General features: G+C 37.5%; 1 protein-coding gene across 9 annotated transcripts in view; it reads right to left on the bottom strand.

Annotated features, from left to right (window-relative positions):
- Positions 1-513: 513 nt before the first annotated feature.
- FSD1L (fibronectin type III and SPRY domain containing 1 like) overlaps positions 514-21,243 on the bottom strand; it is a 54,685-nt gene continuing 33,955 nt past the window's right edge. For 3 of the 9 annotated variants that reach the window (XM_059657532.1, XM_059657526.1, XM_059657531.1), the window contains 7 exons: positions 21,105-21,203; positions 19,090-19,219; positions 18,426-18,458; positions 15,469-15,569; positions 14,795-15,046; positions 10,868-10,956; positions 514-6,478 (listed from right to left, as the gene is read on the bottom strand). In XM_059657532.1, coding sequence (XP_059513515.1) covers positions 6,356-6,478; positions 10,868-10,956; positions 14,795-15,046; positions 15,469-15,569; positions 18,426-18,458; positions 19,090-19,219; positions 21,105-21,203 — 827 coding nt within the window. In that variant the 3' untranslated portion in view covers positions 514-6,355. The remainder of the gene's footprint in view (positions 6,479-10,867; positions 10,957-14,794; positions 15,047-15,468; positions 15,570-18,425; positions 18,459-19,089; positions 19,220-21,104; positions 21,204-21,243) is intronic. The other 6 variants (XM_059657527.1, XM_059657533.1, XM_059657530.1 and 3 more) reach the window with 6 other exon arrangements.

The raw sequence follows: 21,243 nt of genomic DNA, 5'->3' as shown, positions 1-21,243 counted from the left end.
TATATATATATATATACATATATATATATATACTGTTAGACTTGCTTTTTCCATTTCATATCATGAATACTCTTCCATTAACAGCATATTGTGTAACAGCTGTGTAAAGTTTCTTGAAAATTCCACAATCTAATCATCCTAGCAACCTTCTGCATAAGGAGCATAAACACACTACTAGTACCATGTGGTGTAACTATGAAATAGGGCGTAGTAAGGGAAACAGAAAAGTAGAGGGCACACAATTTCCTGAGCTCTTATCCCACAGAGATCCAGCTAACATTTATGTGACAAGCTCCAAAGTCCCTAACTTCAAGCATGTTTCACCTTCCATCAATAGCTGCACTGTCCTAAAACGGCAGCTACATAGAGCTTGCCATCATTGCATGAAATTCTGTTGAAAGTAGTGCCCCTTTGGGTGCAAAGGAACTATGACTTTTTTTTATCTTGTCATCCTCGAAAGCACACTGTATATTTTTAATGAGAACTGATAAAATGCACGCACTGAAGCCAAAGAAAGCAGAAAAAGAAGTTTAATTTTTAGATGAGATATTCCAGGTGCTTTTGTAAGAATTTAACTTGGTCATTCTACACAGAGCACACAATCATTTCAACGTACAAATTACTCCACTTTGAAGACACTATTTTAAAGTTAAAAACCATTTAAAAGGCTTTGTCTTGTTTCCAAGGAAAATGAGGCAATATGTGTTTTAAAACACTAGTTTGCAGCACTGAGAGTATTATAAGTAGTTCATGTTTTTCATCCACAACTTAAAATTTTAACCTGAGGAATTAGGATTTTGATTATCAGAACTGCATAGCAAAACCATGTCCAGATGATAACATACCAAATAATCTATAAATAAAGATAACATGTAAACCATTTAATAAATCCAATTTAAAGCAAAAGTTTTTCTTAGGAGAGACACTAAATGATATCCAGGTTCATGTTTGTTTGTTTGTTTTTAATGACAATGCAACAAAAGTCTAATGTTAAATGGGCACATAGACCTTAAATCATTTATCCAATGACAACAAACTTTAACCATTTGGTTGCTTGGAAATAATTATTTAGGCCAAATTCATTCTTTGCATACGTGGCACTGAAGAGTCATAAACTGAAAGTGCAAATGCCTGGATGGAAACATAGCTTAGATCATTTATTTATGCTACTATTCTACAGCAACACACACTAATGCTGTGGGAGACATTTTACAATTACAGAAAGCTGATACAGAGTACAGGCCTAACGAGAAAATACAAAAAGGCCACATCATGCAAACGAAAGAATGTTAAAGGACACTGTAGTCAGGGTTTTGTTGTTTTTTTTAAAATCATGTTTAAAGTCCTAGTGATACCACTTTAAGCACATGCTTTATCAAAGTAAATGGCATCTAGAAATATCCAAACATTTAAATCCATTATTAACTGAAAATAATCCCTTACATTTATGTAGCATTTTACTGTTGTTGAAGCAATTTCATATACTCCATTTCATTTTGTTCCTCACAACAGCCCTGTGAGGTAGGCTGAGTAAGATGTGAGGCAATGGATGCCCAAAGATGAGAAATGATTTATATAGAGGAAATAGATCTAGTGTATGGTAGAGCTAAGGGGATTAATTTTAAATACTTTTTTAAAAATGAAGCCAAATGTTTTTATATTGAGAAATTTTAAAGACTAGTGGTTTTTAATATAAATTACTTTAAAACTTTAGCTATTATTTATCTTACAGTATGAGTTAGGTATAAATTTGATTTTAAAGAGTCTCCCTTAAAAGGTAAACTAGACTCAGTGCTTTGGTACCTAAGAGATATTGGAAAGGTTAAACAAAAAAAACAAAAACAAAACACATTATTCTCATAGCCCTTAGGCTCTCCAAAAAGTTCCAATATGAATAGAAATGCCTTTTACCAATTACTTACATTTTGACTTAAAAAAAAAAAAGGTCTAAACTTAAGCTCCAAGCCAAAGTGAACACCACATTCACCTACCTTCTGCCCTACATACTGTGAAATTTTATGTATGTCTACTCCAAAGGACCAGCTTTTACTGAATGGGTGCCATTAAGAAAATATGTAGTTTAAACTAACATAGCTCAAATGGTTATAAATCAAAAGTTACTACCTTATACTGACCCAGAAATAGTAAATACTGTTTTAATTTAATTGAGTAGTCTGAGGAGAAAGTACTATGGCAATCTCTGATATTTATAAGCCAATACTAACCTTTATATGGTATGCCCAACACTATCTTTTCAACAAAAACAAAATATAATAAATGTAATCTGTTTAACTCCAAATTACTAAAAAAAAAACTAAAGTATTTGCATTAATCAAATATTCCAAGTAACAAAGCTATCACAGGTGACATATCAGGATCACAAATATTGGCATAATGTGAATATTGTAAGATACAAACAACTAAAACTACACTGAACATGAGGTATGCTTTCTGTGATGATTAAAGAAACATTCACGATCTCATAATGCTCTAGCACTGGCATTATGAAATGTACATTTTGTTTAAAAATAACAAATAACTTTATGGTTACTTGGATGTTGAGTAAACTTATGCTGACCATTCACTTCCCTAAAAGAATATATCCAGTGTAAAGATAAAATCAAGGGAGAAACTTTTACAGATCTATTTTATGTGATTACATAAAAATGAACATATTATGTGTAATGTGCTTATCAAAATTTGAATTTTTTAACAAACTGTAACACATTTACCTTTTAAAATTTCTGATTTTTAAGATACAAACTTTGTCATTACACTACCCAAAAGCAGCAAAACTATATGCACAGTAAGTCAAACTTCATTAATTTTGGAAATCTGAATATAAAGTATGACTGCCACATCACAGACTTAAAATAATTGTGGTATTACTTAGCCAAAGAATGAACACTGATCTAACAAATACAAGCTTTCTGAAAAAGAATTGTTATGATTTGAAAATATAGTTCTTAGATTTTCCAGCCTGGAACCACATAATTTATAGTAAGAAGTCTACACTTCCCTCTTCTGAAATGAATACTCTTGGAAGTAATCACTTTTCATAATATTCTTTTCCAATTGTTAACCTATGTTTCCGAAAGAAACAAACAATATAAATAACGATAACTTTATGGAAAAAGTATATAGGAAAAAAATCATTCTAGGTAAGTCATGAAATAGAGTATCGTAGCCTAATTAAAAGATTTCATGACAAATTATTTGCTTTTATTATTCACACCAGCAAGGATCAGTCACAAAAATTCAAATGATACATGATATTCATGTTTTAATTTCATAAATGAGTCAATAAAACTAAGCCAATATGTTTCTTTTGATGATAACACGGGAAAAACTGTTTATAGAACAAAGTAGGCCAAGTTTAGCTGTACAGCAGCAGTTCACTGTCATAATGGTACACATGCCGTCAATTAAACCCATGTACACAGACAGGCATGCCTCTAATATTTTCCATTTGTTTACCTACACTGGGAACATTCAAAGAATCACTGTATATTAAATTTCTATGTGCAGTTATTAAATGTTTGGTATATATATATTTACCAAAAATTAAAGATGTATGTTACATGGTCAGCCCAAAGAATCAAAATGAATTATAAAAGATTTCTTTTCTAAAGTGCTTAAGGCAATTCCTTCATTTCTTTATCCAATTTACTAAAACTCGTTTGGGATTCAACTGCTAAAAGGGAAATATAATACTAAAAGCATGTTTTTATAAAACACAATTGTTTTAGACCTGTGATACATCCATTACCGTCAACCTCTCATGCATTTCTTTTACAGAAAGCAATCATGTTTGACCTGTCAAAACAGAGAGTAAATAAACCAATAAAGAATGTTTGAAAGGGTATACCAACTAAACACAATGTATTAAATTGAGCAAAAGAGCTCAATATTTTTAATTTAAATGTCAATGACATATATATATATCAAGTTGAAATAGTTACATTAATTTGAGACTATTTAATTAGGCACTATAGTTCATTTTACTCCAGTGTGAAAATGAAGGTGGCAAATTTTCTCCAGTTTAACACAAACAAACTTATAAACAACTAAACCAAAACCCCACACATTTTGCTCTTTTCTTTTAGAGACCTTTAAGAAGCACAGTAAGAGGTAAGTAAACCTCAGATTCTTATTTTGAATAATAGTATTTCTTCAAGTGAATTTTCCAATTGAGAATTAGAGAATTTTCTATGAAGGGTTTCAAATGATAGCATGAGTACAGGAAAGAATCATATGCACTCCAGCAGCCCCTGATTAGTATCTCCTTTCCCCATGCCCCTGCAATAGAAGCCCTCACCAGTTTAACATAATGGCCTCTGGCTTCAATATCAGTTGACACTGAATGGGATATGGGACATGGAGTAAAAAAGAGCATCCTTAGAGGAAGAAGGCACTGAATTAAAGACACATTTATATAAGACTTAATAGTAAACAATTTTATACAAGAATTTCTGGCTTTTTCTGTGTCATTTTTGCTAAAATATACATGTATAACAGTTCACAAAAAGCAGCTCCACCACTAAATTACTGCTTTCAGGTTTGACTCTGTGGAAGATAATTATAACTTCCTGTTTCCTCAGGTCCTGGATAACCTGCTATAGGAAAGAGAACATCCAAAAATTTCTATCGAAATCTTGGAGAAACAAAAACCAAAATTATATTTGTTTGAAGAATCAAAAGAATATCTATTAATATATTTCATTCTTGAAACTCCCTCATAGTCTTTATACTTTTAAAGACAATGGTGCAGATATGAATGTCCTCTTTAAAAACAATACCCAGTTCAAATAAAATTCCTCATTTAGATTTGTTTCAAAATGAACAAAACATCCTATCAGTAAGCCATAAAATACAAGAAAGAATGAGCTATTCCTATTCCGCAGGCCTTTCTGTGGATAGCAACTGTAATGTAAGCAGCGTCGGTCACTCCTTGGAAGAAGGTTGTCATAGTACAACATACTTAAAATGAGGATGAATGTTAAAATGTTCCAAAAATTAAGGAACATACCAATTCAGATCTCTTTAAAACACTCAAGAAATTCTTAAATACTACTGTAATTACAACTTTCAGTTTGGCTCAAAGGATTTGTGTTATAAATTTTAATCAACTTTTAAAACACAGATATGTTCTCAATAAACATGGGTTTTACTAGTTGTTAACACATTTTTCCTAACTCTGGGGAAGATTATTCTATGTTGATTTTTTTCTAAGTAATGACTGAAAAACTTATATGCCAAATAAGTCAGAGATAGATTTTTCCCCCAAAATACTTGTTTAAACCATTCCATATCTTATCAAAAGCATATATAAATGACCAGTAAAGAATAGTTTTAGGCATCTCCCTTTAGAGCCTATCTTTCTTAGGTAAAATTTGAGAAGTGTAGGTTTTCCACCTTCTATATAACTTTAATAAACATTCTTCCTACTAAAAATATTAAAAATCAGTATAAGTATTATCAGTTATTACCAAATCCAAGTGGGAATTTTACCAAAGATAACTACTAAAGATAGTGTTAAACTAGATAGCAAAATCAGAAAATATAAAGCTTTTAAAAATAGTACCCATCATCCAAAACGATGGAATGAAAAGCAGTCTAATTAAATAGGGCAACATATAAAGAATATCCTTTGCTATTGTTAGTGCAGCAGGTAAAACACTGAAATTTGGGTGATTTTAAGCTATTATGTCTAGAAACACTTTCTGTCCACTCTTTATTCTGAGTTATAACCACAAGAAAAATACCACGACATTTAGAAAACAGACAATTATATATATTTTAGTCAATAAAACAAAAGAGGATAATTTGGCAAAACTCAACTTATTTATAACAGGGGGAAAACAAATCATTGTAAGAAAACCTGTCTAGAATCCCCAACCAATTTTAATTTTTTGGGAACCTCAGAGGACTGTATATTTTTAAAAGCTTCAGTGTAAGAACTAAATGATTTGCAGTGATAAGAGAAAAAAATAAAGACAAAAGAAGGCAAGATTTAAATGCTTTTTCTTCAGGCCCTAGGGCTACCATACGTAACTAAATATATTAGAAGAGCCAAAGTAATCCAAGAAACACAAAGATGAGTTTCTATTCAAGTAACTATTTAAATACTGCCTTTTTCTCCATTTGCTCTTCAAAATATCAGTTTCTTGCTCAATCTCTGCTTGCTTCTATGACATTGCACAGTAGGTTCCTTTGAATACGTGGTACTGGATGCTTAATGCTAACAGATTCCAGGCCTTAAAGCAGAACATAGCAAACCTCATTTCCACCACGCATAAGTTTCTATGATTAGATCACCCAAGCAAAAGGAGGGGTGAAGCATTCTGAGTAGGCATTACTGAGTAACAATGTTTAGGCTGCTAGCTGAACCAGTCATGCCATTTTCACTTTTCTGAAGTGTTCTCACAGCACTTGGAACCTGCATCCCAGTACTCAAAGAAAGTCCACCACACCAAACCTAAGAAAAGACAGAAACAAAACTTCAGTCAGATTTCAAATCAAATTAAAATTTAAATGAGCCTTAAATTTCCATCTGAAAGGCAAAATGCCACATATGTGAACATCAGTAAGTTGTAAACTGATAACCTTCATATTTGAACTGAGGGGAAGTGAAAAGGCTAACTCAAGAGTCTTTTAGAATCACAGAAGTCAGAGGGAGTCTTTGTGGTAGCAGAGCCCCCTGGAGCTGCACACAAGACAGGGACCCAAGGGCTGAAGAAATGCAGAGGTTAAACTGGATTAATCTAGGCAAAAGGAATTGGCTATCATTACTGATGCTAACTTTCACAACTAAGAGAAGTGCACAAAGAGCCAACTTCCTTATCCCAGTAACAACTTTAGATTTTGATGAGGTGTGCCTTGAGACTATAGGAATCTAACACCCTCCCGTTAACAGTAAAATCCATTAGTTTCTTCCCTAGTGTAACAGTAATAACGCTTTTATAATTTTGTAAAGACTTCTGAGAAAAATAAAAATCCAAATAGCAATATCCACATACAATTGTCATATTCTATTTATTATTAGAAATATGAATGGGTCTATGAAAGATAAAACTGCTTTGCTTGAGAACAAAGAGCAGTGAATGTTTACTGTGCCTTTATTCAGAACTGCCCAAAACTGGAATGTCCAAATGTGAATGGATGAAAAACCTGTGGTACATACATACTTGGAATACTCCTTAGCAATAAAAAAGAAGGGGCTACAGCCCAGCAGGCGTGACTCAGTGGTTGAGCGTCAACACATGAACCAAGAGGTCATTGGTTAGATTCCCGGTCATGGCACATGCCCAATTTGTGGGCTCGATCCCCAGTAGGGGGCATGCAGGAGATACTTGATCCATGTTTCTATCTCTCTATTCCTCTCCTTTCCTCTTTCTCTAAAATCAATAAAAACGTGTTTGTTTTTAAATGGGGCTACTGACAAACACAACAACACAGATGAATTTCAAATGTACATGGGTGACCGGGAGATTATTATGCTAAGTGAAATAAGTCAGAGAAAGACAAATACCATATGATTTTTTAAAAAATATATTTTATTGATTTTTTACAGAGAGGAAGGGAGAGAGATAGAGAGTTAGAAACATCGATGAGAGAGAAACATCGATCAGCCGCCTCCTGCACATCCCCCACTGGGGATGTGCCCGCAACCCAGGTACATGCCCTTGACCGGAATCGAACCTGGGACCTTTCAGTCTACAGGCCGACGCTCTATCCACTGAGCCAAACCGGTTTTGGCCATATGATTTTACTTATATGTAGAATTTAATGAACAAAGTAAACTGACAAACAAAATAGAAACAGAGGCATGGATCCATAGAACAGACTGACAGATCTCAGAGGGCAAAGGGAAGGGGGAATGGATAAAAGAAGGAGAAGAGATTAGTCAACGAACATATATGCATAGCCCATGGACACAGACAATAATGTGGTGATGGCTGAGGAGGGAAGTGTGGGAGCCGGGTGGAGGTGGGTAAAGGTGGGGGAAAAAGAGGGCATCTGTAATAGTGCCAACAATGGGGGGAAAAAGTCTACAAACCATACAATTCCTTTCTATGATATTTTGGAAAAAGCAAAATTTTAGGGACTAAAATCTGGTTAGTGATTGCCAGGGCTGGGTGTGACAGGAAATGTCTACTACAAAGAAGCGTGAAGGAATTTTCTAAGGTGATGAAATGCTCTATGTCAATTATGGTGGTGGTTATACAACTGTATGCATTTGTCAAATCCTATAGAGCTGTACACTATTGTAAATTGTACCTCAATAAACCTGACTTTAAAAAAGAAAATTAAGCCTAACTGGTGTGACTCGGTTGTTGAGCATTGACATGTGAACCAGGAAGTCACGGTTTGATGCCTGGTCAGAGCACATGCCAGGGTTGCAAGCTCCATCCCCAGTGGGGGGAATGCGGGAGGCAGCCAATTAATGATTCTCTCTCACCCTTGATGCTTCTGTCTATCTCTCCCTTCCTCTCTGAAATCAATTTAAAAAATATATTAAAAAGTTAAAAAGACACTAATAAAAGAGGGAAAAGGAAAGCCAGAGTGGAGAAGATATCTATAATACATATGTTTGGCAAAGGACTCAGACTATATAAAGAACTCCAATCAATCAATAAAAAATAGGAAGAAAACCCAATGGAAATACAGGCAAAAGACTTGAAACAACCATTTCACAAATGAGTATATCCAAAAAGTCAATAAACACATAAAAAGGTGTTTAACAGCAAGGAAGTGCAAATGAAAATCACAATGTAATATGGAAGAACTAGAAAGACTTAAATATAAAAGGACTATAAGACTATCAGGACTAATATAAAAAAGGACAATACCAAGTGTTATTCAAGATGTGGGGGAATTCAAACTCTCAAATACTGCTAATGGTAAATCAGTTTAACTAGTGACTTTGAAACACTCTACTATAGTTGATCACATACCACATGATCTAACAACCCCAATCCTAGTTATATACCCAATAAAAAACATATGCATTACTAAAAGACATGAACTAGAATATTCATAGCAGATCTATTTATAAATGTCCCCAAAGGGAAACTACCGAAGTATCCAACTAAATTAGAATGGATAAATTATATGGCATAGTCATATAATGGAAAACTATATGAGAATGAGTGAACTACCACCATCAACACTAATCAACACTAATAAAAGAGAAAAATGGTAATTGGCGTACGAGCTACCCTTTTCATTGGCTAATCAGGGCTATATGCAAATTAACTGCCAACTAAGATTGGCAGTTAACTGCCAACTAAGATTGGCAGTTAACTGCCAACAAGATGGCGGTTAATTTGCATATGTAGGCACAATGCAGGGAGGCGAAAGGGAAAGCAGGAAGAAGCCCCCTGCCACTGACAGTGATTGGAAACCCAGGGGGGAGCTAAGAGCTGGGGGGCAGGGCAAAGGCGGCCCCAGGGCCGCCTTTGCCCTGCCCCCCAGCCATGATCAGAGAATCAGGCGCCTTTTCCGCCCTGGCCAGTGATAGCAGGAAGTAGGGGTGGAGCCAGCGATGGGAGCTGGGCACGGTTGAAGCTGGCAGTCTCAGGAGCTAGGGGTCCCTTGCCTGGGCCTAAAGCGGAGCCCACGATTGCGGGGCCGCTGCAGCTGCGGGTCCCCGCTGCCCGGGCCGGACGCCTAGGCCAGAGGCGTTAGGCCTGGGCAGGGGCGGAGCCTGCAACCACGGGGAACTGGGGGACCCCTGCCCAGGCCTGACACCTCTGCCGGAGGCCTCAGGCCTGGTCAAGGGGCCGATCCGGTGATTGGTGATCGGAGGGTGATGAGGGTCAACTCCTCTGGCCGAGGCATCAGGCCTGGGCGGGGGGCTGAGCCGGGGATTGGGGGGATATGATGGTCCCCTTGCCCAGGCCTGAAGCCTGGGTCAGAGGCATCAGGCTTGGGCGGGGGGATGGAGCAAGCGATCAGAGGGAGATGGGGGTCCCCTACCCAGGCATGATTCCTGGGCCAGAGGCCTCAGGCCTGGGCGGGGGTCAGAGCCAGTGATCGGGGGGAGATGGGGTCCCCTGTCCAAGCCTGACACCTCTGGTGGAGGCGTCAGGCCTGGGCAAGGGGCCGATCAGGCGATCGGAGGTTGATGGGGGTCTACGCCTCTGGCCGAGGCATCAGGCCTGGGCAAGGGGCAGAGCCAGCAATCGGAGGGGGCTGGGGGCAGAACCAGTGATGGGGGGAAATGAGGGTCCCCTGCCCAGGCCTGACGCCTCTGTCAGAGGCGTCAGGCCTGGACAAGGGGCCGATCCTGCGATTGGAGGGTGATAGCGGTCAACGCCTGAGGGCTTCCAGTATGTGAGAGGGGGCAGGCTGGGCTGAGGGACCCCCCCCACACACACACACCCAGTGCACGAATTTCGTGCACCGGGCCCCTAGTATATAATAACATGGATAAACTTCACAACCATGATGTTGAGCCAAAAGATATTGTATGATTCTACTTACATAAAATTGGAAAGGAGGAAAATTTTTGGTATTAAAATTCAAGATAGTAACCTCTGTGGAGAAGGGCAGTAGGGGCTGGAAATGGGCAAAAGGGGCTTATGAGATTCTGGCAATGTTCCACTTCTTGATCTAGATGCTGGTTACAAAAATGAGCACAATCCTATGAGGAGTCATCAAACTGCATGCTTATGATTTGTGTCCTTTTATGTATTATCATTTACTTCAACAAAATATAACAAAAATACACAGACAATCACAGATTTAAGAAGTGGATTGGTGAAAAGGAGGGGAATATTAAGAAAAAAAATAAGATATTCTACTTCCCAATATGTTATTCTTAAAGTTGCCAAACCAAATAAAATATAAATTAGGTACTCACCATGAAACCAGGTAATACTGGCTGAGTAAATTTTGTCTTAAAGGAATACAACAACTGTTTTGAGTTTGCATCATAGAAAGAAAGTTGACCTAAAAGGAAAAGAAAAAAACTCGATTATACAAAATATTGTAACATCTAATTAAGGCTAACATAAATCATGCATAAAAGTAGCAACTAAATGCATATTTTGACATTAATTGTTTTTGCTACAAACTATAATGGCTGGACTTAATAATTTCTTACTGAAAATCAGTAGAAAACATGCTTAAGAAAAAGTCAAAATCCAGTTCTGTTTCTCTGATTTTCAAGATCTCCAGAGTGCTTCCTTAATCTGGCAGTATTCTACTTATTCAACTATAAACTATTTCTTTATCATTATTTAACAAATGGTTCCCCTGTAAAAACTAAGGTGATTTCTTCCTCATAACTATTTACTATAACTAGTTTCTACCCAAATCCTAACACCATTTAAAGTTTACTCTATTAAACTTTGTCTTCTAACTACTTGAAGCCATAGTCATACCTCAGTCTCTGAAATCATACTGTAGTTATCATGGCTTCAGCTTTGCTGATTTTTAAAATCCTCTCACAGTCTATCTTTCAATATGATCATGCAATTAAAATAATGGTCCATTTGACCCCCTAACTGTCCAATCTAATGGCCTCCTTACAACTGATATCACTTCTTCAAATTCTTATCCATGACTATGCTCTTGGTTTGTACCCTAACCCTGAGGCTATCTACTCTTTTTCCCTATTCTAAATGTAGATGCTGGTCCAGGCTCTCCTTTCTCTGCCACCAGAGAAGAAATGAAAATAACATTTATCCTACTATTACAACACTGAGTGCTGCCCAGCAGGCATGGCTCAGTGGTTGAGCATCGACCTATAAACCAGGAGGTCACGGTTTGATTCCTGGTCAGTGCACATGCCCGGGTTACTGACTCAATCCCCAGTATGGGTCATGCAGGAGGCAGCTGATTGATTCTCTCTCATCATTGATGTTTCTCTCTCTCTCTCTCTCTCTCTCTCTCTCTCTCTCTCTCTCTCTCTCTCTCTCTCACTTCCTCTCTGAAATCAATAACAAAACAAAAAAACCACTGGGTGTTTTACCTCAAAATATTAAGCAGCCTGAGATGGTCACAAAGTTGATAAACAGTAAAGCAGGAATGTTTAGTTGTTCTGTGCAATCTTCAGTAACCACTCTGTGATGCTATCTCTAATAATTAGCTTCGGCTCTGCTTTTCTTCTGAGTTCTAACACTGAATTTCTAAATATTGCCAGACATGCCATAGTTTGTCCTGCTGGCATCTCATATTTCTCCAGGACTCTCTCTTTCCTACTGATAACACTATCACCCTCTTGTTGACCCTAGCTGGAAACTCAGTCATCTTCAACTCTTCTTTGTCTATCCCTCCAATCCATATTTAGTTTTCAAGTTCTATGAATTCTACCTTCATACCATCAAATCCATTCTTTTTCTTTATTATGTTTTAATCTTCACCCAAGGATGTTTTTTTAAAGTGATTTTTAGAGTGAAGAAGGGGGAGGGAGGAAAGAAAGGACAGAGGGGAGGAGAGAGGGAGGGTAAGAAACATCGACAGGTTACCTCCCATACATGCCCCTACTGGGGATCGAACCACAACCTTAGGTATGTGACCTGACTGGGATTTGAACCCGTAACCTTTTTTTGGTATACAGAAAAACACTCTAACCAACTGAGATATTTGGCCAGGGCAGCAGATATATTCTTTTTTTAATAATATATATTTTTACTGATTTTAGAGAGGAAGGGAGAGGGATAGAGAGATAGAAACATCAGTGATGAAAGAGAATCACTGATCAGCTGCCTCCTGCATGCCCCGCACTGGCGATCAAGCCCGCAACCCAGGCATATGCCCCTGGCCGGAATCAAACCTGGGACCCTTCAGTCCACAGGCCGACGTTCTATCCACTGAGCCAAACCGGCTAAGGCACCAAATCCATTCTTGATTCCTCACTGCTCAGGGCCTACTAATCACTCAGCAAACACTTATTAAGGGCTTACTATGTACAAAGCACTTTCCAGGCAATCCTATATAATAAAACTCTAATATGCAAGTCGACAGAACAGTGGAACAACCAGTTGCTATGACACTCACTGACCACCAGGGGGAAGATGCTCAAGGCAGGAGCTGCCCCCTGGTGGTCAGTGTGCTCCCAAAGGGGGAGCACCCACTCAGCCAGAAGTCGGGCTCATGACTGGTGAACCCAGCAGCAGTGGCAGGAGCCTCGGCAGCGCTAAGGATGTCCGACTGATGGCTTAGGGGAGCAGGCCTAAGCCATCAGCTGGACATCCCCCGAGGGCTCCCAGACTGCAAGAGGGCACAGGCTGTGCTGAGGGACCCCCCAAGTGCACAATTTTCATGCATGGGCCTCTAGTGTTATAATAATTGTATGGTGCCAGTTGGGAACTGGAAATATTGGGGGAACACTTTGTAGGGTATGTGACTGTCTGGCCACTATGCTGTATACCTGAAACTGATACAAAATAATGTTTAATGTAAACTGTAATGGGGGGGGAATTATTTATTTTAATTTTTAAATATATTTTTATTGATTTCAGAGAGGAAGGGAGAGGGAGAAATATCAATGATGAGAGAGAATAATTGATTGGCTGCCTCCTGCCTGACCCCTTCCCCCCGGCCCCCCCCCCACCACACACATACACTGGGGATTGAGCTGGCAACCTAGGCATGTGACCTTGACCAGAATCAAACCGGGACCTTTCAGTCAGCAGGCTCATACTGAGCCAAACCGGCTACAGTGAAAAAATTTTTTAAATAAACAAAAATGACAGAGTGCTAGAAACTATGCTGTCAAATCACTGCCCTATGATGGCCAGAAGTTGTGTGTACTACTTTAAGAATCAATCTTTAAAAGAAATGTATTGATATATTATACAACCATAGGCAATTAGGGTTTAAAAAAATTAAGTAAGAGGAATGACTAATGGTCAGAGAATGTATAATCTGGGAAAAACATGGAAAAAGCAGCAGTATTAATAGTTTTTAAGTAAATAAGGATTATCTTATAAATGTGATTTAGGGAACATAATTCTGTATTTCTTTTAAATATATTTTATTGATTTTTTTACAGAGAGGAAGGGAGAGGGATAGAGAGTTAGAAACATCGATGAGAGAAAAACATTGATCAGCTGCCTCCTGCACACCCCCTACTGGGGATGTACCTGCAACCAAGGTATATGCCCCTGATAGGAGTCAAACCTGGGACCCTTGAGTCCACAGGCTGATGCTCTATCCACTGAGCAAAACCGGTTAGGGTTAATTCTGTATTTCTTAAGATGACAAAATTTAAGAGCAATAGTCTCAGAAGTTATTAGAAGACAAAGCGAGTCAATTTAAGTAAAACCTTCTAACCAAGTGCTATCTAACAATGAAAGAGGCTGCCTTCTAAGACATAAACTTCACATAAGAAGGTTCATCAAGCACAGAAGTGGCAACTGCTTGCAGAGATAATGTAAAACAGATTTTACACTGTTTAGTAGATATACTGGGTAATTACTAAGGTCTACCCCAACTAGAAAAATCTGACTCCACCACTCTTTATAGGTAATAAAACAAGGTAAGAAGGAATTAAAATGGACAAAATAAAGTTAAGCTTTAAGAATAAAATTAGCAAATTTTTCCTTTCAGACTAAATTAGTATATTATAGACGAGTGCTTCTGTAGGGCTGCAGGCAGACATCACACACCTTTCCAGATAATTCTGGAGCTGAAATTATGCTTATGATCAAATAAATCCTGAGAGGTCAAAATATCCTTACCACAATGCTAATGGAAATTCTCTATAGATGATTACCAGTGAAAAGTGCTGAAATATAAGCAACTATGGTGAAATGAATTGTGAGAAAATCAGTAAACTTACCCCCATCAAAATCACAGAATACACCTATTCTCTCAGGAACAGTAACATCCAAGGCTTTGACTTTGTTATTATGCTTTGCTGCAAATGTGTTTTGTAGCCAGTTGTTGACATGGATACACCAACTAGTGTTTGTTTTTCCTAATTGGTCAAATTTCCCCAAAGTCTTGTATGCTACTCCCACACTATAGGATTTACAATCCTTCTGGGCCTTGACCTCCCAATAATGTTGTCCACTTTCAATAGCAGTGTCTCCTGCAAAAGACCAGAAGGCAAATTTGACTCTTACCTCTTCCTTGTGAGTCACAGAGATTTGTACCTATCTCTTGTCCCATAAAATGGCACAAAAATCTGATTCAGGATGTTAACATTTTACTTATATATTTCTTATTAACTAATTTTTGTGAATATAAAAAGCTTCAGAACTTTTCCTTCTTATTATCCCCTTAAGAGTTATACCTATATGTGCAGCACTATGTAAAATTAAGTAAGTTTTAAACATATCAATAATAAGACAATTCGAAAACTTGTCAAAGTAATTAGGCTTCAAGAGGGAGAAACTTCAGCAAAGATTCATTCACCAGAGGCAATCACTCCAGCTCTCGGTGAGTAGACAGTCCACCAGGATGACTGTGAGACCTTTAATATAAGATAATGAAGAACTGTATTTACCCTACCCAGCACTGTGTATGATTCCCCAGTAAAACGATCTCTGCTGCCTCTTACTGCAGGTGGCCTGGAGCCTACAGACGTCCGTTTGGGGGATGGTGTCCCACTTCTACATAAAGAGGAACGAAAAGAAAAACATATTATTCGATGTAAATGTTTCATAAACTAAAATTACAAATTACGAAAGGAAACTTTGGAAAGTTTTAAAAATTATGTTGCACAAATAGCACCATTTAATTTTACATGAATTATTACAAAGAGTTGTCAATGATAAACACTCACGTATAAGAAGTCATCAACACAAACCAAGCCAAAAACACTAATATCATGCAGACTGAGCAAGGCTTACACAAAGAATACACAGTTGAAATAAGAAACAATGCCAAAATGAAATCAGATACAAAGGGGAGAAAAAGAACTCAAGATAAGAGCTTTTATAGTTTACATTTCTTGCAGTTAAATTTAAATAGAAGCAAAGGCAAAAATAAGCATATTACAATAAAAACTAAAGAAGTATATATTCTTGTTCTGGATCTTTTCTTCTTAAAAAGTGAAACAGTGCCCTAGCCAGTTTGGCTCAGTGGATAGAGCGTCGGCACGCGGACTGAAAAGTCCCAGGTTCGATTCCGGTCTAGGGCATGTACCTGGGTTGCGGGCACATTCCCAATAGGGGGTATGCAGGAGGGAGCTGATCGATGTTTCTCTCTCATCGATGTTTCTAACCCTATCCCTCTCCCTTCCTCTCTGTAAGAAATCAATAAAATATATTTTTAAAAAAATGAAACAGCAATTGCCCAAATCCACGCACAGGATAATGTCAAGTATTAAAAAGCATTTCTCCTACTAGAATGGACAAGATCCAACCTGACCTCCCTTACATCAGATTACATTGTACGATAAACTGGACAGTATTAGACCTTTCACTAACTCTCAACAACTTAAAATAAATCAAATCCCAAAGATGTTTAAAATTTCAATAATACTGAATCACTGCATTTAAAAACAAAGAATTTATAACTTACCAGTAGTAAAGAAATGAAGGCATGGAAAAAGAAAAACAGACGTAACTACTGAGAATGGCAGTTTAAATTTCAGAGAAAAGTTAAACAAGAACTCTGCCTCCATAGCATTCCAGACTTCTGACCCAAAGTACATTTTTGCAAGAAGTACAACGGCTATTAATGTTAAACATGCCCCCCAATCTCTTTAACTATCTGAATTAAGGCTCTTTGTTACCTCTGCTCTGGATTGTTTTACCAGCTTCCGAACCATCTCTTTGCTACCCAATTCACTTTGTTCACTGTTACCAGATAAATGTAACTGTGATTCTCCTACTTTAAAATTTTCCAGTACTTACTTACTGCCTACACACAACTCAGTTTGGCATTTCAGGTTCTTGATTTGGTCCCAATTTTGCTTTTCTAGCCCTTTCACCCCTAGAGAGCACTATCCAGTTCACTGCAGTTTCTGCAGGAGTTGCAATCCCCTGCCCCTACCCCCACTCATATGCATATCTGCATTCCTAGCTTAGGCACCTCTATTCAGAGATCCCCTAATTGGTGGGGATCCTCAGCAGAGACCCTTTCCACTGCCTCTGCAGGGACCTACAAGAAGGGGACAGGGATGAGGGTGTAATGTCACTTTGCTCCCCTCTGTCTCAATACTTTTCTATGTCTAACCTTTCCCATTCTTCCATCTTCTTGGCCTCAGGTCCATTAACAACAGGATGAGCCATTTGTTTGGGGCTTTCTTAGAAGATAGATGATATCCACCATCTATGATCTGCTCTGATTTACCTGACCTTCACCTCATTCTGTTGGGAAAAATGGAGCACTGGGGAGCTAGCAGCCTTTCCTTTGTGGCCTCTTGTTTACAGGATTATAGTCAGTGAATAAAAGGCTTGATTGTTACTTTCAGTTTGGCTCGGTGTCCTAATTGACCACTTCAGCACTTGGCAGATCAGAACCTCTTTCTTCCTGTAAATTCCTTTATTCCCACTTACTATTACACACACTTTCCACTTGTATTATTGTTACAGTATTTGTATATAGATATATCTCTCATCTACTTAAGTCAGGGACATTTTCTTGAAGGCAGAGACAGTGGTTATCTCTATAAACCCCAAAATATCCAGCTGACATCCTAGAGTGAACAAATATTTATGGAAGGAATAAATGTATATAATATTCCAGAAGTAGCCTACATAGAAAATACTCTTAAAAGGAGGGAAGGGAGAAAGAAAAAATAATATGATATGAAATTCTAAACATAAGCATTCTAAAAATCTTCAGGTGATCAAATGAAACTTTATAGACTACTAAATCTAGCAGCATTTTACAGTTTACAATATACTAACTATGAAATCACTTTTGCCAATGAGTGATTAAACTAGAAAAAAAGAGGAAGGTAATTTTGAAAAGAGGATACATTTTGGTTTCTGATAAAGATATGTGGATCTCCCAATTAGCACATTATTACTTGTGCAATTTGAATTGATTCATCTTTTTGGTACTTTCCTAATAATTTCACTTTATAACTTTTACTTTTCATCCCGATGCTTTAAAAAACTGCATGATTATTATAAAATACAGAACACCTCAAACCTGCCTCGTGTCAAATACAAATAAAAGCAAAGCTGTGAAGTTAGATATACTGAATATAGCACAACAAGAAAGATGCTAGGTATAAGTAAATGCAGAAAAAAACCAGATGAGGGAAAATAATTCAAGAAAGACTTTAAGCAGAGTTTATTTTGTTATCATATACAATATAATCTAAATATTCAGCATACATTAAGGGTGTAAATTCAAAACATAAGCTACTAATACAGACAGTCTACACAGAGCAATATTTTAGCTTATGAAGGCTACTGCAATGGCTTCTGCTTATTGGTTAAAGGAAAAAAATTGAAGTTATTCAGCCAAGCTAAATGTACTAAGTCCTAGAACTAGACAAAGATCATCACCTTGTATGTTTCTTCAGTGAAGTAACAGAGGCACTGTCAGATAAAAATGGGCAACTGTTAAGAGTGCTTTATGACTTAAATTTAACAACTTATAATAAAATCAGGTCAGAAGTCTGATGAGGAAATTCTTTTTTTTTTTATTTGCTGTTGTAACTTACAGTGACATTACCTTATTTCAGTTTGAGGACAAATTTCCTCTGTTAAAAAAGAAAGAGGCCCCATACTTTGAGACTCTAAATAAGTCTAGCAACAACTAAAGGTCCCAAGCCTCTGGTTTATAAGTTTGCTGATGGGGGGCAAGGCACTGGGGTTGTGCATGCTAAAAACTGCCATTCAAGGCAGACTTTCAGGTAAGACTGGTGATCTAAAATTTAGGAACTACTACTAGGAACTTCTCTCTAAGCACTTCAAGTTGCTATAAATATAAATTTAAAGAAATGGGATAGTGAAATAAAAACATATAAGTAAGAAGAGAACTAGGAAAGAAACTAAGAAAAAGTAATGAAAATGTTAGTGACAAATTCAAGGACTGACCAACAATATTATATGTTTCACTTTGATGTTACTAACATATCACAAATCATATTGATATACAGAATAAGAATTTCATTACAGTATAAGTTACTGTCAAATAAGAATCAACAGATTTAAAGAACTAACTTACCTGCCCTTGTTCTCTTTTCCTTTAACTTTACTTTCTTGGCCTTTTCCTCCAGTAGGATCCCACTCTACATAGGTATCTTCAACTCTCAGGTTCAAATGGGATGATGAGCTATCCAAACTGAAATTAAGTGCTATAAAAAACATTTCAATTTTGTAAAAATGTAGCACATTCCCACTTTCTGAAGCACAACTAGCATCACATTATTTTCCTACCCAATTTTTTTTTTAACACTGTATATACAAAATATAGAAAGCCTAATGTTTACCTAGAATCAAGAATCCTTTTATCCTCTATTGTTCTATAAAGAGCACTTTAATTTCAACCTTGCAACTGACCCATTGTTCATTGGAGTCTTTATTTATACAATATTCTAAATACAAATTTACTGACCATAACCACTTCAAGAAATTGTCATGCTATGCAAGTAAGTTAATAGCTTTCAAAATCTCCATGTGAGCAGACATGAACTTACAAAAGGAAAAAATAATTCAGCTTTTCAGTAAAAATGGAACTAGAATGCCTTAATAGATAAGTTACTAAAAAGTTAGGATTAAGCAAAATTGAGACACTGCACTACAAAGAATGAACTGCCTTAAGAAAACAGGGTTGCCCTAGCTGGTTTGGCTCAGCGGATAGAGCATCAGCCTGTGGACTGAAAGGTCCCAGGTTTGATTCTGGTCAAGGGCATGTACCTTAGTTGTGGGCACATCCCCAGTAGGGGGTGTGCAGGAGGCAGCTGATCGATGTTTCTAACTCTATCCCTTTCCCTTCCTCTCTGTAAAAAATCAGTAAGATATATTTTAAAAAAGAAAAGAAAACAGGGTTGCCCAGTTGGTATGGCTCAGTGGTTGAACATCAACCCATGAACTAGATGGTCATGGCTCGATTCCTGGTCAGGGCACATGCCCAGGTTTTCAGCAACCAATGATTATCTCTCATTGACTAGAGGCCCAGTGCACGAAATGCCAGCAGGATACTCCCTCCCTCGCCTCCCCCACCTGCCACTGGCTGCCACTGCAGATGCTGGGGCCTCCCTCCCTTCCCCCAGCAGGTCCCACCCCCTGGTCAAACTCCTGGACGAACTCCCAGTGGAGGGGACAATTTGCATATTATGCTTTTATTATATAGAATGTTTCTATTTCTCTCTCCCTTTTCCTTCCTCTCGCTAAAGTCCATAAAATAAATAAATATATAAATATATAAATATATATATATATATATATATACAGGGTTAACCTCTGTATTAGCTATTAGGTAATTTAATGCATGTGAGGTCATTCACATTTTTGAGAGAATGAAAAAGTGGATCTAACTCAAAGGTGCCATCAATTCTCAGTTACTTGTTAAAATGGGAAGGCTGGTTTTAAAAAAATAATTTAAAAAAAGAAAGTAAAAAATCCTCAGGCAGTTCTCTAATGTGTCATATGATGGAGAAGGATGGAGTAAATAGTGGCAGAAAAGGTATCACCTCCAAGTCACCAGAGAGACCAGACTTACCAAATACCACAGCATCCAAATGAAAAGACATGGGTTTCAGTCCCAGGGGTGTAATCCTCTCTCTCTCTCTCTCTCTCTCTCTCTCTCTCTCTCTCTCTCTCTCTCTCTCTCTCACACACACACACACACACACACACACACACATGCTATTCCTTTTATGGGACCTCAACTGAGTCATAGAGGCTAAGGTAAAAGGGATAATACTGTATAGTTGTTTGTTTTTAAAAAAGACCGGCTCCAATTGTGAGAAAACACTGGACACATCTCAATGATGTTTATGTATTTATACTAAACTGAAATTTGTAAACTAAGCACCCACCTGAGAATATAACACTATCATCTCAGTCTATTTTACCTATCTGAATACCATGATAAAGTAAAAACTAATGAAACCACTACTATAGTTCTAATTTCTCCATCTTAAAATTCCTATTATTGGGAATTCCGGGTCGGGGGAGGAGGGATAGAACCATGCCTCAGATAAATCCAGATGCTGCATACATAGCTACTGACCTTACCTTTGGTCTCCAGAGTCACTGGGTCAGAACACTCTCCAGCCACAGCTTTGTTACAAGCTCGTACTCTGAAATTCATATACTTTGAATCAAACCTTAAACCTGAAAAAATGAAAATGGTTTTCAGATATGAAAAGTAAAG

The sequence above is a fragment of the Myotis daubentonii genome, chromosome 11, assembly GCF_963259705.1.
Source record: "Myotis daubentonii chromosome 11, mMyoDau2.1, whole genome shotgun sequence".
Taxonomy (NCBI): domain Eukaryota; kingdom Metazoa; phylum Chordata; class Mammalia; order Chiroptera; family Vespertilionidae; genus Myotis; species Myotis daubentonii.
The sequence above is the reverse complement of the archived record's forward strand: the minus strand, read 5'-3'. Positions and strand labels throughout refer to the sequence as shown.